The sequence below is a fragment of the Passer domesticus genome, chromosome 10, assembly GCF_036417665.1.
Source record: "Passer domesticus isolate bPasDom1 chromosome 10, bPasDom1.hap1, whole genome shotgun sequence".
NCBI classification, from domain to species: Eukaryota; Metazoa; Chordata; class Aves; order Passeriformes; family Passeridae; genus Passer; species Passer domesticus.
The window spans coordinates 12,681,365-12,696,623 of NC_087483.1; the positions used below are offsets into that span (position 1 = coordinate 12,681,365).

General features: G+C 39.3%; 1 protein-coding gene across 12 annotated transcripts in view; it reads right to left on the reverse strand.

Moving 5' to 3' along the window:
* Positions 1-15,259, reverse strand: part of COL5A2 (collagen type V alpha 2 chain) — a 172,560-nt gene that overhangs the window by 49,420 nt on the left and 107,881 nt on the right. For all 12 annotated transcript variants that reach the window (XM_064433797.1, XM_064433803.1, XM_064433801.1 and 9 more), the window contains 6 exons: positions 8,266-8,490; positions 6,809-6,822; positions 5,538-5,570; positions 4,889-4,921; positions 4,205-4,258; positions 609-719 (listed from right to left, as the gene is read on the reverse strand). In XM_064433797.1, the coding sequence (XP_064289867.1) occupies positions 609-719; positions 4,205-4,258; positions 4,889-4,921; positions 5,538-5,570; positions 6,809-6,822; positions 8,266-8,490 (470 nt within the window). The remainder of the gene's footprint in view (positions 1-608; positions 720-4,204; positions 4,259-4,888; positions 4,922-5,537; positions 5,571-6,808; positions 6,823-8,265; positions 8,491-15,259) is intronic.

Below are 15,259 nucleotides of genomic sequence, written 5' to 3' on the forward strand. Positions count from 1 at the left end.
AGGTGTCCAAACAGCAATAAATGTGTAACTGAATACACTTGACAAATTCAAATATTTAATTATCAACCATAATTAGTATCCAATAGAAGGAGGAGAAGAAAAAAGTTTTGCAGAATACCTTGTCTGTATCTATAAGGTTGGTTAGCATTGCTTTCACAATTTCTCAATCTTCTCAGTGTTTGTCTGAATACTTCCAGCAAGAAGTATTATCAACCACATTTTAGTTTCTCTCATTAGTTACTTATAATTCATTTATCTTAATTTTCACTTCTCTATATTCCTAATTTGGTACACTCATTTCCTCTGTACTATTGCTCACATCCCTTGGCTGGTGGAAGTAAAAGAACCCTTGTGGTGGTTCTAGATTGGGGCAGTTTGGCTTTGCTAGATGCTGTGAAAGGTGCATCCTTTCCCAGGTTTCTCACATTGAACTTGTCCCAGTTTTTTGGCAGAATGTTCAGTGCCACTAGCTGCTGCCCCTCATGACTGGGAGACAGGAAGTGTGGGCACAGTGTTCCATGGTCATGGAACCAAAGGAAAGTCACTGTTTATATCACGTGGATCTGGTCCAACACTCCACTTTGAGCTAGAGCAAATGTACAACTTACCCTGCTTATTCCATCTGGTCCTGGGTGAGTGGGATGCCCTGGAGGACCAGGGTCACCAGGCTGGCCAGGGATACCAGGCTCCCCATCAATCCCTTGAGGACCACGAGGACCCTATAAAAAAATAAGGAATGCCAGCAGTTTGCAAAGGTATTCACTGAAATAATTTTAACTGAGAAACATCAGCCTCTTTGGGATAAATCTGCATTTCTACAGAAAGATCTTCAAACAAACAGCATCCCTAAAGTTCCCATCTCCAGGTCGGAAGCACTGACTGAAATTTATCATGAATCCAACACTTAAGTAAACTGCAGTAATTTCTGTCACAGGCTTTTTTAGAAACTCATGCTTCGTAACATTCTATACTAGAGTACACTATTCGTGAAAAACTCTTTGGCTTTGCACACTGTATAGAATGAAGTTAATTCACTTCTAAAATGAATACAGCTCAGATAAGTGTAAATATACATGGAGGCTTAGGAAACATAGCCTACTTGACACCATGAATGGTTTAGCCAGTTCACAGCACTGTTGAATTCTCAACACAATAATGCCAGAAATGGAGGGAAAGTTACCTGCTGTTGAAGTCAACTCTACTTACAGAATAGGTTGAGCCCACCCTGTGGCTCTCATTTTAACGTGGCTCTCACTTTTTAATTCCTAATCTGCACTCAACTCATATAAGAACCAAAATTAAATATGGAGGCAGCTAATAAAACATTAGTTGAGCAAAATGAGTAGTAATGGGACCAATACAGACACGCTTCAATTATAAATACAGACTTTAAAGTGCTTGTTACTACTTTTCTTCATTAGAATAAAATGTTTGACCAAGGCAATGAAAGGTTTTAGATTATGTAATGAGCTCTTCCATTTTAAGGATCCTTAAACATAACATTTTAGAATCCTGGCTCACTGAGTCATCTTTTCAAACACAATTAACAGACAGATTGCTGGGATTTCCATGAGATGAGGGCTGTGTCTGCAACACATTTCAGGGGAATTTATGTCTGAAGTGGTATGGTGTGAACTAGTATGGCTCACAGAAGGAGCAGTGAATAGATGGCATTCTGAACAAATGAAAAGGTCTGTGCATGTTGGATGGAAGAGAAGGTTTCAGCACAAAACTTCATTCTTAAATATATCAGTTATAAACACAAGTACATACTGCCAAACCTAAAAGTGCTTACAGTCCCCAGGAGGAAAAGAATGAGATACCTTATTTGTTTGTCCTCAAAACAAAAAGAAAACAGAGCTAAGCATTAGAGAAAAAAAACCCACAAAACGACAGCTGGCTATAAAGCATTTGGCAAGTTTATGTCTTTGCCAATTTTCAATACCCACACAAGACACCTTAACAAAATCTAATAGAGAAAAAGGTCTTTTTAAAATTCTTTTTAGAAACTACTTTTTACTCACCAAAACTCAAGCTGCTACAAGAGCAAAAATGCAACTGCATACCTCAATACCAAAAAGTCATCAAAATGCATGTTTGTATTTGTAGGTAGCTAGTGGTATATAACCAATCTGGTGGGTTTTTAATAAAATATTGATTACAATTGATTTCTTTTACAGCATTTATAGGTTTATATGTACAGAAAAAAAGCCCTTTCATTTTTCACCAGTTCAAGTCAGTAAGGTTTAGGAAAAAAAAAAAAACAAAAAGAAGAAGAAACAAGGAGGAAAAATATTCTCACAAGTGCCACGAGGTGGCACCATTTAAACACAATTTTCTCATTCTGGCCCACTGCTGCTGCTGGTCAGGAAACAATTAAAGGTTTTGCCTATAATAAAATCAAAGGAAAAAGCAGCTCACGGTAGGACACTCCCAAATTCTATTTACTTAAACTGCTACTGTAAGTAAAATTGAGTGTAAATCCACATGGAAAGAAAAACATATGAATGGTTCTGAGGATGTCCAAGTTTATTTTCCGTCCTCAAAAGACCATTTGTTAACAACCAAAATATCATCATGGTCCAAAACTCCCCGTCCCTAGATGCATTCTGCAAATGCAGCCATACTATTCCCTAGCTGTCTCTCACTGTTACACTAACAAAGAATCTGGTGTAAAACATATGCTAATACTACTGAATTCACTTTATATCCAAGGGTCCTGCTTTTGTAAAAGGTGGAGATCCACAGCAAGGTTGAGTTCTCTCTGCTCACTAGTCAGAAGGAGCCTGACTTTAAAGAACAAAAAACAATCTGAACAAATAACTAAACAGCTTGGAAATGTGCTTAGTGCATTAGTAACGTACTCAGTCAGTAATGTATTTATCCAGATTAATTTTACAAGGGCAATCTGTACAAGATTACCTGCTCCATGAGGGTTTGGGGTTTTTTTCATAATATAAACTGCAGGTGTGAGTTAACATTTCTTTTCCACAAGTAAAAATAAACCCCCGCACTAGCAGTCAGTGTGTCTCTGAAAACAGTGCTCTTGATCTCAGACCCACACTCTGGCATAGACACAGCTCATCAGAACCTTGATGGAACATTTGCAAAGGAGCTGACTGCTTCTCAATCCCTTGTTAACCTGTGTCAAAGGACTCAAAGCCATTTTGGGATTTTAGGTGCTTGTGGCACCACTCTGTAGAGACAAAGGGATGCATGGCAGGGAATCAGAATTTATTTAGCATCTCATTGGCAATATTGCACATTGTAGGAGAGCACTTCAGACACAGCCTCACTCAGAAAATACAAGTCAAGGTCTCTCTGTGCACCCCAAGACTGCACGACTCCCAGAGTTCTATTAAGCATTTTGATACTCATTCTTCTGACAGATGTCTTCTGGGGATCTGAAGAGCAGCAATGGCTTGGCAAGCACCTCAAAGAGACTGCACACTTCCTGCACTGCTTTAACAACGTCATGACCATCTACAGAGAACAGGCACACACTGGAAACAGGGCAAGGGAGTCTGGGTCATGCCTAACCTCAGCATTGGCTTGCTCTCTCCTGAGGGCTAGGAAAATATACACATTGAAATTACAATGATTTGACTCTCAAATCTGCTTTTAGCAGCTTCTGCCCTTCAACCTAGCTTTTTAAAAAGGAACATGTCATCTGGGGTATTTTCAAGCACTCCTTTTTGGCCTTTCTGTGGTTCTCCACATGCAGACACCGAAATTCCCTTATGAAGTCTTTATTTCCACTGAGCAATCCTGGTTACATTATTCACCAGCATACCAAAAAATGTAGTCACATATTAACTCCTGCTAACTTCTGAGCTCTGTCTTTTCTGCAGTGCTCTGAGCCACACAGCTCACACTGCTTCTGCTGCAGTGACAGCAGTCACCAGCAAACAGCCATGGAGTTCTAATCAAGGGAACGTGATGTTCTAGTTCTGTCTGAGAGTGTTTGTTGAGAAAGTATGGCTTTGGTGGAATTACTGCTAAACCTCTGTCCATTTCTCAAAATATTCAGGTTTCAATCTACCCCAGCAATGATGAAGTACAAATGTTTTGCTCTTTGTTACCTGATTCCTGGAAAATACGAGGACAGTTTTGGTAACTCTAGAAGACATAGAGACAATTTAAAGCCATTTAATCTTTTGAGGTTGCTTCAGGTACTTTATTTCTGAGCACTTTAATAACTTACAGGTCTTCCCTTTGGTCCTCGTTCTCCTCGTGGACCTTGTGAGCCTGGAGGTCCCTAAAAGAAAGTCCAGAAATATTAAGTCTCTTTTAAACTACCTAATGATTAATACAGCTCTACAAATATGAAATCCAATGCTTATTTGAAAATTAATTTCTGGAATTTTTTCTACGTCGTCATGAAGACAACAGCAATAATAACTAAGTATTTAATATTTCTTCTCAGCTGGACATTGCCTGAAAGGAGTAAAACTATGATGCAGAGATCTACAAAATCTTAATCTCTCATGTGCTGCACAGGTTAATCCAGCAAAGGTTTTCTGAATGCTGGGTTTGAGACACCCTCCCTGCTAGTCCAGCACTGCTCTGTTCTCAGCCACGGCACAAAGCATCCTACAGCTCCTCCTGCTCCTGCTTGGTCCACGCTGGAGAGGCATTCCCAGCATCCACCTGGCACTAAGACCTCAGATATCCACGTGCTACAATCCACTCACTCAGGCACAGGCTGCCCTGACACTGGGAAAAACATCCCATCATATTCTTGTCTCCTCAAAGCCAGTGGCTCTGCAGATAGCACCCACTGAAGCGTGGAAGAATCCTCCTTCACATCACCCTCCCAACTCAAACCAGGCATGGCAGGAAGTGGCAGATGCCTCATCAGAGAAGCAGAAGATCAAAAAGTACTCACGGCTGGTCCTGGGCGGCCTCGTATGCCTGAAACCTAGAGCAGGGAACATAAATTAAAGTCACCACATGTCATGGGTACATCTGTCCTGACTGCCCTACAGGAAATCAGTTATTGAAAAGCAAATAGCAAGGCAGGACACTGAAGTACCAAGCAAGATAAAAGTCTTTTTAGGGAAAGGGGGAAAAAAGTAGTAAATATTTCCACTAGTTATCTTTTTCTTGTTTGGAGTCTTTTTATTAGCAATGTGAGCAAAATCTTAGAAATATCAATGTTCCTCTAAAAAAAGATTAAATGAATAAATGAATTACAATTATTTAGGCTCAAATTATTGATTACTTAAATCTGTTTGTCTTCACACTGGAAAGGAATAAATATATAATGAAATTTTATTTCACCTCTTTCTGGATACTAATTTACCAATTACACTTCTACAAAAATCTAACCATAAAAATAAAGATTATGGCAGAAGAACTAACAACTAACAGGAATGTCTGATGTCACATATGTGAAACAGCATACTTAATTCCACTCCTTTCATTCCTAGGCTGTACAGTTTTGTTGTATTTGCTTCATTACTGAAATTCTGCTTTAAAGCACTAATACATGCACTTCTAGTGTGTGCTGATGGATGAAGAAAATACTGACTTACAGGTGGCACTATTCCAGGTTCTCCTTTTTGTCCCTGTAGGAAAAAGACAGCAAAACATCAGATGCCAGAAAAGAAGTGCAAGTACAATTACCAGTACCAGTTTCACCAATACCATCCCTGTAATGTGATAGAAGTAAGGCTTCCTTAAAAATACAAGAAGACTAAATTAAAGAACCTGTGGCAAATAATCCATATTGTTTTAATGACTATGGACACTGATTAAATGAAGGCTATAAATTAACATTAACCTCTAGCTGCATAACATACTGTCTGAAAGAAAAATTAAACTAAAAAAATGAAACTTTTCTGTTAGAACTAGTGCTAGAAAATACACTGGAGCTCTGTTGTTGGATGATTTGATTCGTGTGAAATACAGAGCCTAGAGCAGCATTTAGATTCCGTATCTTCAAGATACTAAATTAAAATATATATCATCAAATCCATGGATATAGAAATCCATCTGCAGCCTAGGGACAGGTGATACAATGATATTGCATAGCTTCAGAGTGAAGGACAACAGCAACTGACAATTGACTTTTCTTTGAGCTGAATGTGTTGACAATGATTACATCAAATAACTGGGTTTAGACCTACCAGCAGTAACTGGTTTTTTAAGGGAAAAAGGAGGACTTTGCAAAGATAAAAAATTTCCTGCCTTGCTTATGAAGTAAAAACTAGTAAGGTGGGTACAATGCACCCACCTTAGTTTTCATAAACTACCTCTGTATAGAGAGTACTCAGTTTTGCTGAGTGCATGTACTTGATCACCTAAAAGTTATTTCAATTATTTCTGTAGTTCCTTACTATCTTAGAAGCCTATTTATGGGAATGCCTTCTCATTTCTTCTGTAAGCTCTGGGCAAGGACACTGGATTCCAGGGCCACCTCCTGCCCACTGGGCAGCTCAACCGCAGCACAAAAACCAGCTGCAAGCTTTAACAGTTCAGCACCTACTGACAGAATGGTCCCTTCCCTCAGCCTATGGCACTGCTAGAGGTGACACAACCAAATTACTCCAACTGGAATTCCTTTGATTCAGACAGCAGGGTTTTTCAGCCAGGGGATTCTCTATATTAAGATCAGGATTTCTGCCTGCATCCCAACGTTTTTTTCATGTAGACTGCAATCTCCTTAGCTACCAAGGAAGGCCAAGAGAAAGAACTACATGTTTTTAACAGAGATTACGTGTGTCTTTTGTGGAATGCTTCAAGGAGATGCATGGGAGTCTTCTAAGGGTAGTAATACATTAAAAAAGAATAAAGGAAATCTTACCTTTCTTCCTCTACCTATGAGAAAAGACAAAAGAAGAAAAGAGAAGAATTAGTGATTTTACTCTGAGAGACAGAATACAGTAAGAGTTGAGTGAAGGTGTTGCAGCTAGAGCCACCCCTGATCCTGGAGGCAGAGGGGATGGTGCATTTCCTACAGGAGCTGGGAGAGCTCCCAGGGACACACATACTCCCTGGTTCAGGTGTGAAGAATCACAATAGTGTGCAAACATGTCCTCTAATTCTCAGCCTTTTTTCTCATTGCACAGAGTAACAAAATACACTTTGGGAAAGCAGAGTATCTTGTCAGATTGTCAGATGCTGCTCTAATGACTGACAGAAAGTCAAGGGAAGCCTTATTACTGACTCCAACAATAAGTGTTGATGGATCCACAACATATTACATGGTATTTTTCAGAAGACAGAGTTTACAGAGGGAATTTTGGCCTTTTTTTTTGTAGAAAGCACCTGCACTACCATGGGCATGTACTCATAGACATATAGCCACACTCATGCCCACAAAAATCCTTCAGAAGAATATTTTATAAATGCCTTGAATAACAATAAGGAATTTGGGAATGTATCCACACTGCTTTTATATTTGCTGGGTGTATTCTGCTGATGTTGGCCCAATGGCTCCCAAACCAGAACAGGATGCACCCTCTATTTATTAATGCTCACCACATCTTGCTCCACTGCTCAATTACAAAAGTCCCTGCTTTTGTCTTTATCTCTGCTTTGTTCAATATTAAGCTGATCAACAGCAATTATATCTCCTGAAGAAATTCATTATTATGCACTGACTGTAGCTCTAATAATTCAATACAAAGTATTATGTAGCTTTAATTTCAAGGTGAACATTTGTCCTTTAGGAAAATTGGGGGGGGATTCCTTTATCCAAGTCTCTCTGGGAAGAAAAAGCTTAATCTTTAAGGTATATAATAGAAAAAATGCAAACAGGGAGTCAGTAATGCTCCATGCTTCTTTTATACTTCACAAAAGGATGTCTGCACTTTGGGGAAACATTTTACATTTACTCAGTTTACATTTATTAGAGGGTCCCTGAACTGAGCATTTCAAAGACTGCACTTATTTTATACAGTTATGTATTATATATTTATATATATTTATATATATATATATATGTTTATTATATATATTTATCTTTCAGTTTCAGATGAACCACAAAAAGAAGCCAGAATTCAGCTTCCTCAAAATGTCAAGACAGATTTCATATCAACCTTTTATCTGTAAAGCCATTTGAGCTTATATGAGACTCATAGTCCAAAGCAAACTGTTTTGAGTCAGCTATGGGGCAGCCCAAGAGGGATGAAAAACAGCAAAGTATTTACTATTTTCAGACTTAAATTTTCACCATAAAAATAGCATTAGGAACTTCAGTATCACAAGGTTCCTAGTTCTTTGGGCAGTCTCTCCTTTCAAACTAGAAAAGGCTCTTACCTATGGTGGGGTCAAAGTCCCGTGGTGTATGGGGGCACACAGGACAGCACTCTCCTGGGGGCACCTGGGGGTTCTCACACTCCAGCAGGTCTTGACACTGGATTTCATCGCAAAGAATGGCTCCATTGTCACAGACACAGATTTGGCACGGTGAGGGCTTCCAAATATCCCTATTCAGGTACATCTGTCCATTCTGAGTGCAGGCTATTTCTTCACCATCTTCTCCTGGAACAGAGGAGAGAATATACAACACATTTTCCAACCATGAAACCAAAGGAATGGGACTGGACAAGGAAAAAGCACATCTGGAGATGAGAAGCAGCATTGTATACACTGAGAAAACAACACACCAGCATAGCTAAAGCTGATGTTAAGCACTTTTAAGGGATGTGTCCTTCTTTCATCACCTTACTTCTTGGTCAGAAAGAAGTAAAATGGAGTCCCCAGTTTACCCACACTACCAAAGGAACTTTGCCTCATGAGTCTTTGGATGTCATTCTCCTCAGTGGGGTGTCACCCCTGCCAGTTCCCTGCTCTGTGTAAGTGCTGAGCACAGCACATTGCAGAGGTCTGACTGGGGACAAGAACCTGTGTCTTCTGTCTGGAACAGCACAGGCTGCTTGCTCCCTGCTGGCCTACGCAGCCAGACGGGACAGGGCTCAACAGACCCTGCAGCAGCTGGGGAAAAGAAAAAAGAAAAAAACCTCATTCCATTTATTGGGTGAGGTTTATTTATTGGTGTGGGAGAATATCAGCACTGAGAACCAAATCTTCCAAAGAGGACAGCCAGCCTCTGTCCAGAGGCAACAGCAGCACCCACTGCAGTGATATTTGCAGCAGGGTCTCCAGCTGAGTAACAAGAGGCTCCTCACATGATTCATGTCCAGTTTTTATAATCTGGCCATGGCCTCACATGATTAACCCAACACACACACAGTACTGCCAATATCTTAACTACATACAAAATACCTCTTGGATATTTTAACCATATATGAAAGACCATCCTTTGTCACCATTTATACAGGGACAGTATGGACTGACTGTATGCATACATCGTCTCTATTTACTTATTCACACAATCACACTTACATTTGTACTATTTTACCATATATAAGTCTTTGCCTTTGTTTTATTCCTACTTTGTAACTAAACACATTGGATATGTTTGGATTTTTTTTTAATCATGAGGTGAGTATATCTCAGTATCTTCTCCTAAAATTAAAATATATCTGAGAAAGAGTCCAAAAAACAAGTAATGTAGAAAGTTTTGCTTGTGTATCCAACATTTCACAGAATGCCCTAGCAGCAAAAAGGACTTTTTCATTTTGTCCTAATGAATATTTCATCCCCTAAAGGAGCAAGCAGCTGCAAAAGAACCGTCCCCAGGCTGTTCACAGACCACGTGTCACAACTTGCAAACCAAGAATGCCAGTGCCAAGACAGTGTCTGAGTCACACACGGCAAAGCTGTCACTCACAGTCGAAAAATTATTCTCTTGACCCCTGAGATGCTGCAGAGAAGACTGATCTTACATGGGTGGGAGCTCCATCTGACCACAGAAATCCCTCCTATCCAAAATATCTTTGAAATTGGACAATCTAGTTAAAACCACTACTGAAAGTTCCCAAACAGGTCTAATTTCTAACTGATACAAGACTGGGAGTAGAGTCAATTATATACACAGGACACATCTGCCTAATCAAACATCATAACCATTGTTTGTTTAAGCAAACCTGTTACTAGTGTAAAAATTAACAGCTCTAAGCACAAAGACAATTTCACTGTTCCATACATTTCTGTCCTAATTTAAACCAGATGTAAACAGAAAATTACAAAGCAATAAATACGAGCAGATTTGGAACTTCAGCTTTGTGCCTCATCTCAAGCCCAGTTACTCCATCAAAGTCAAAGCTTGAAGAAAGGGAGCAGATGTGTCATTAACTGTTGCCTGCCATCACTAACAGCTTTTTAACACAAATTCAAATTGAAATTTTCACCAGGTCAGCTCCTCTTCAATTGCTTTATCACACCAACAGACTAAATGACTCGAAGAGGTGCTGCAGAAGCTCGGGAGGAAATGTTTTCAGTGTGAAGTAAAGACATCAACCAAGTGTGCTGCACAGTCCATTTATGACACTGTGAGAATCATTTTCCAAACTGCAGATCGTATTTTGGAAACCACTCTTCTCATTTCTCCCTTGTGAGCATGACATAATGCACTGTCTGACATATTTAGCCTTTTCCCCCCAGATGTCTGGCATATGGTCTATGTCTTCTTTAACATATCACCCACAGAACTCGTTGTGCTGTTCAAAAGAGCAACAGTTTGCATAAATGAAATTTCTAAGTTATTGAGCCCAAAGTCAGCATTCTGTCATAACTTCAAATAAACCACATAGCAACTGCTTTGGCAAATCGGAGCTGAGCCAGATGGTGACTAGCTTCTGCCTGGGTCCTGCTCAGCGGCCGGGAAAGAGGCAGACGAAGGCAGGGGGGAAAGCACATACCAACTTCTGAAAGCTACTAAGAAGTCTGCTTCCCTATCAGATTGCAGATATGATGACAATGAAAAAAATTTTTTTTTTTAAATCCAAAACCAAAAAACCTACCACCTCGTAATTTCGTCAGAAAACAAGACAATACATCTTTCTTATTACATTCAGTGCTCCTAGGGGTTGTTTTCTGCTGTGACTGCATTACACTGAAAGAGTAACCTGGAAAGGGCAGCTGTTTCAAAGCCAGCTCATTTCACAAGAACATTTTGACATTCTATTCCCAGGCCTGAACTGCAAGCATGTTATCCAGCTACACCCAGAGCAGCAAAGGCAGCAAAGGAAATCATTCTACCATTTCCTTTCTGGCTTGGAAATTTGCAGGTTTGTTTTAATCACAGAGACCAAGTTACAAACTCTTTATAGATCACGTGTTCTTTCTACCTCTACAGCTGTAACATAAGGAGCTGAGTGCCTTGAGAAGCAGACTTGGAAATTTTTTATGAGCAAAAGGATCTGCTAGGCCATTAACTAATTCCTTTCTTACCAACAAAAAAGTACAACTCTAGGTGGTATCTAGGACCTGACTAAAGAACTGACAGGATTCAAACCCACCGAGTCTCAAAGCAGTCTGCAAATATAAAAGGCAAGGTAGGAGAGACACCCAATGATTTATTTAAGGACTCATTCATCCATGAGCTTACTCAACAACCAACCTTCAGAAAGAGGATTTCAATGCAAAGCACAGCAGGTAAAATGCAATTTTTTTTCTGCTGTATGTGTTGAAGTAGGGTTCGACTTTAAAGATCTAATTTATCAGCAGTCAAACTGTTAGTTACTGCTAATTTACCAGATCCTCAGACACTGAAACTATCATCAGCAGCTCGCAAGTAAAATCACACCAGGCACTGCCATACCCAGTTTGGTGTCACCACTGAAGCTGTATTAATTACTGGGAGGGGAGGAAGGGGACAGGGGACCCAACATGCCATGCCAGCCACTAGATGGCCGTCACTGTCCATCAGTCATCATGAGCAAGTGTCAAAGGTTGTGCACAGACCAGGTATGTAAGGCTTCCTCTGCTTTGGGCTGCTTGCGCTGAGCTTGTTTTCATTTCAGATACATCTCTCTCAAGGTTAATTCTCAAGCCAACAGCAGGAAAAGGATTTTAGAAGACAGCTTATGAAACCATTTCAATTTTTCACCACATCATTTTGAAATCAACACCTGAAAATTTACTGCTGCTTCATTTGTTGTTAGAAGTTACTTACTTCACATTATTGTGCCCATACTGCTTTCTCTGATGCCTCGTTCCCATCTTGCACATGGAAAAAGGAAAGTAAGGCCTGGACATGGAACCAAGCAGAACAAATAGAAAGAAAGAAATACAGACAGAAAGACAGACAGAAAGAAAGAGGGAAAATGACACCACAAAAATGTGCACCATAAAAAGCAGAAGCAGTGAACCACCACTACCTCAGCTGAGGTGATGGCAGGTATAGGAACAACAGGAATACATCTTTCAATGACCTACTTAAAGAAAATAAATGGCCCAAGCAAAACCTGCATATATGAATGTTTTCTGCAGACATGAACAGCATTGAGTCATAGATGAAACAAGGAAAAGAAAAGGATTTGGCATCAAAGCAGCTCCATTTCATCACATTTTTACTGGTCCTACCAAATGTGCTAATTAAAGGAATCTAGAGGCTGACAGACCTACAGTGGTAGAGAACACAGTCTAACAAAAGCAAAAAAGATGATGACTGGTACTGAAAGCAGTCTGCCAGTTTTAGGCTTTCCTCTGCCAGGATGGGCTTCTTGATGCATAGTGTAACCAAAGTCCAATTCTTTTGCATTGTTTCACATAAAAAGAATGGAACAGAAGGGGTACAGTTATTTAATGAAAAAAGGTTGGAAATAAAACTGCTTGCACAGGGGTCTTCTCATCTTCTCTTTGTCATCCTCATACTAGTTTGTGAAAAGCATAGGGAAATATAAGATTACACAGATACAGTGGTTTTAAAGTTTAAAAAGCTAGAAAATGAAAAGCTCTGAGTTTTGAGATATGAATTACAAAAGTTGTTCCTGCTGACTCACAAAGCAGAAGTGCAGAAGTAAATCAACATGAAAGACAATACGTGCTAACAACCATTGTGCAGATGCTGTGCATGTGTACAGCTGCCAGGACAGGGACAAGAGGAGCTTGGAATTAATAATGTTTGACAGTCAGCCTGCTGCAACAGTCATGGAGGGCTTGATCCAGATCCCATTGAATCAATGGGAAAAACCATTTACTCCTATAAGAATAATTTATTTTTTTTTTAATTTTATGGGTTTTTTTCTGAGTAGTAAGCAAGTATTATCTTTCATAATAATAATAGACATAATTTATGATACTAATATAAATAATTACTGTGACTTGTAAATTATAATGTAAACATTAATTATTCTGAAAATCAAGTTTTCAAGAGTGCTGAGAAGTATAAAATATATTTTGCATTTGTTGTACAGAAATAATTCTTGTTAATAATGATTAACAGAAAGAATTCACCTAAGTACTTTACAGTTACATATATGAGGATGAACCTGGAATACTTTACTAATAAAAGACTGAATTTATGCACAATTTTGCCAATTTTGTGCACATAAGCATTTAGGAAGAGAAGGGAATTCAAAGTTATTGCCTCACCTCCCTTGTAAAAAAGTGGGTAAGAACAGATCCCTTGCATGAAACTTGGCACATGTACACGGGCACAAAGTTTAAAACACAAACCTGTAAGAACTCAGATTTCATCAGAACTTTTTTAGGAAAAGAGGTGGGGGAGAGTTAATCCATCCTCCAGAGTTCCTGCTTAAAAAAAATCCTAGGGGATAATTTGCAAAGTTGACAATTAATAAGCCTTTTTAACAGCATTCCACAGAATAAAAGGTGTTGAATGCTTTAAAGTCCAAGAGAGTTTTAATGTGATTGAGGAGCTCAGCTCTCCAGTCAAGGAGCTGCAAGACTTCAGAAGTAGAAAAGTTCCAGGGTATTCTCTTAAATAATGTAGATAATTTTAAAATATGTATTTTCAGCTGGAAAATTACAGGCTCAACTGCTTTCTCTGCAGAGACCACAACTACCATTAAGTATGAATAAATACTGTGAAGCAGTAGGTGCAAGTCAGCTCCCAAGAAGAGACTTAACTAATTGTTGGAATTGCTATGACCATCAATGAAGCCTTCCTAAAGCCATACACTGCATCTGGCCAGTTGCTTCTGACTGGGAGGGTGTTCACCCTCAGATATTTTCCAAATAAGAAAACCCAAGCTCTAAACAGCAGTCCACAAGCAGAAAGGAACAGCAGAACAATATACCCTGGCTTGGGAGAAGAAATAAAGTCTCAGGTAAAGCACTGTTTTAGTGTGACCTGGCAGCTGGGGTTTGTTTCTTCCAGCAAACTGTGCTTAAATAAATAAATAAATAAATAAATCTATTAAAAATCAATCAATCAATCAATCAATCAATCAATATGTTTTCCGCTCAGCATTGTGATTTCAATTTTGACTGAATGAGGGAAACTGAATAGGAAAAACTATGCTTAGGATACGTTCTAAAACCTCCAAATTAATTGTAAATCAATACCTGAAGTATGCAACTGTTTCTACACTTACTTGGATGGAGTCAATACTACCCTACAATTGGTTTGGTGGTCCCTATTTCCCCTTTTTCTCACTGGTTCATGAATTTATGTCTCCATCAGGGCAAAGAGAAGTTTTGCCTTTTTATGGATAAGTTACATTTCCAACACAGAACAATCAAAAAAAATGTTTTTATTACAAGATCCAACACATGTTTAATACAAAGGCAGAAAATACTGGGATCCCTTCCAGTGAAAAGGCTTTCTCTCACCAGTCCCACAGCATTATCCAATGTTTATTATACTATTCAATTCCCTAAAAGCAAATCATGGTGTGGTATCTACATCTTAACCTCACTGGTCCTGAGCTGCTGAACAAGACTCAAACCTTGTTGAGTCAACACTCCAGACAAGGCAGGAAAATGTGCAGAAACAACCTTGCTCAAAGTTTAGTCAGACTGGTCCTTCCCTTTTGGTTATACCAGCCTTGGACGTGTCTATTTCAAAAGCACTCAGTTAAACTAACTCATTAGAGTTATCCCATGAACAAGGTTAGATGTAAATATGTTTAACTTTCTTTTTCTCTGTTTTTACTTCAGTTCACAAGTAGGCTGGCTGGACACATTGCTGGGTGCCTGCAGGAGAACGGGGTGAAGGAGGGAGCTGAAGTGCCTGATATGCCAGCAGTGCTTATACAAGTACTCTTGGATGACCACATTCAAGCCTCCAGCATAGACTGGGAAATAAAATTACTTCCAAATGTCCAAGGCAACACAGAGACTGTCATGGGGAGGCATTCAGGGCATGCCTGAGAAAACACTTCTGCAGATTTCAGCAGCTGGAGCAAATCAGTCAAAAGGCAAAGTCAGTAGCAGGGTC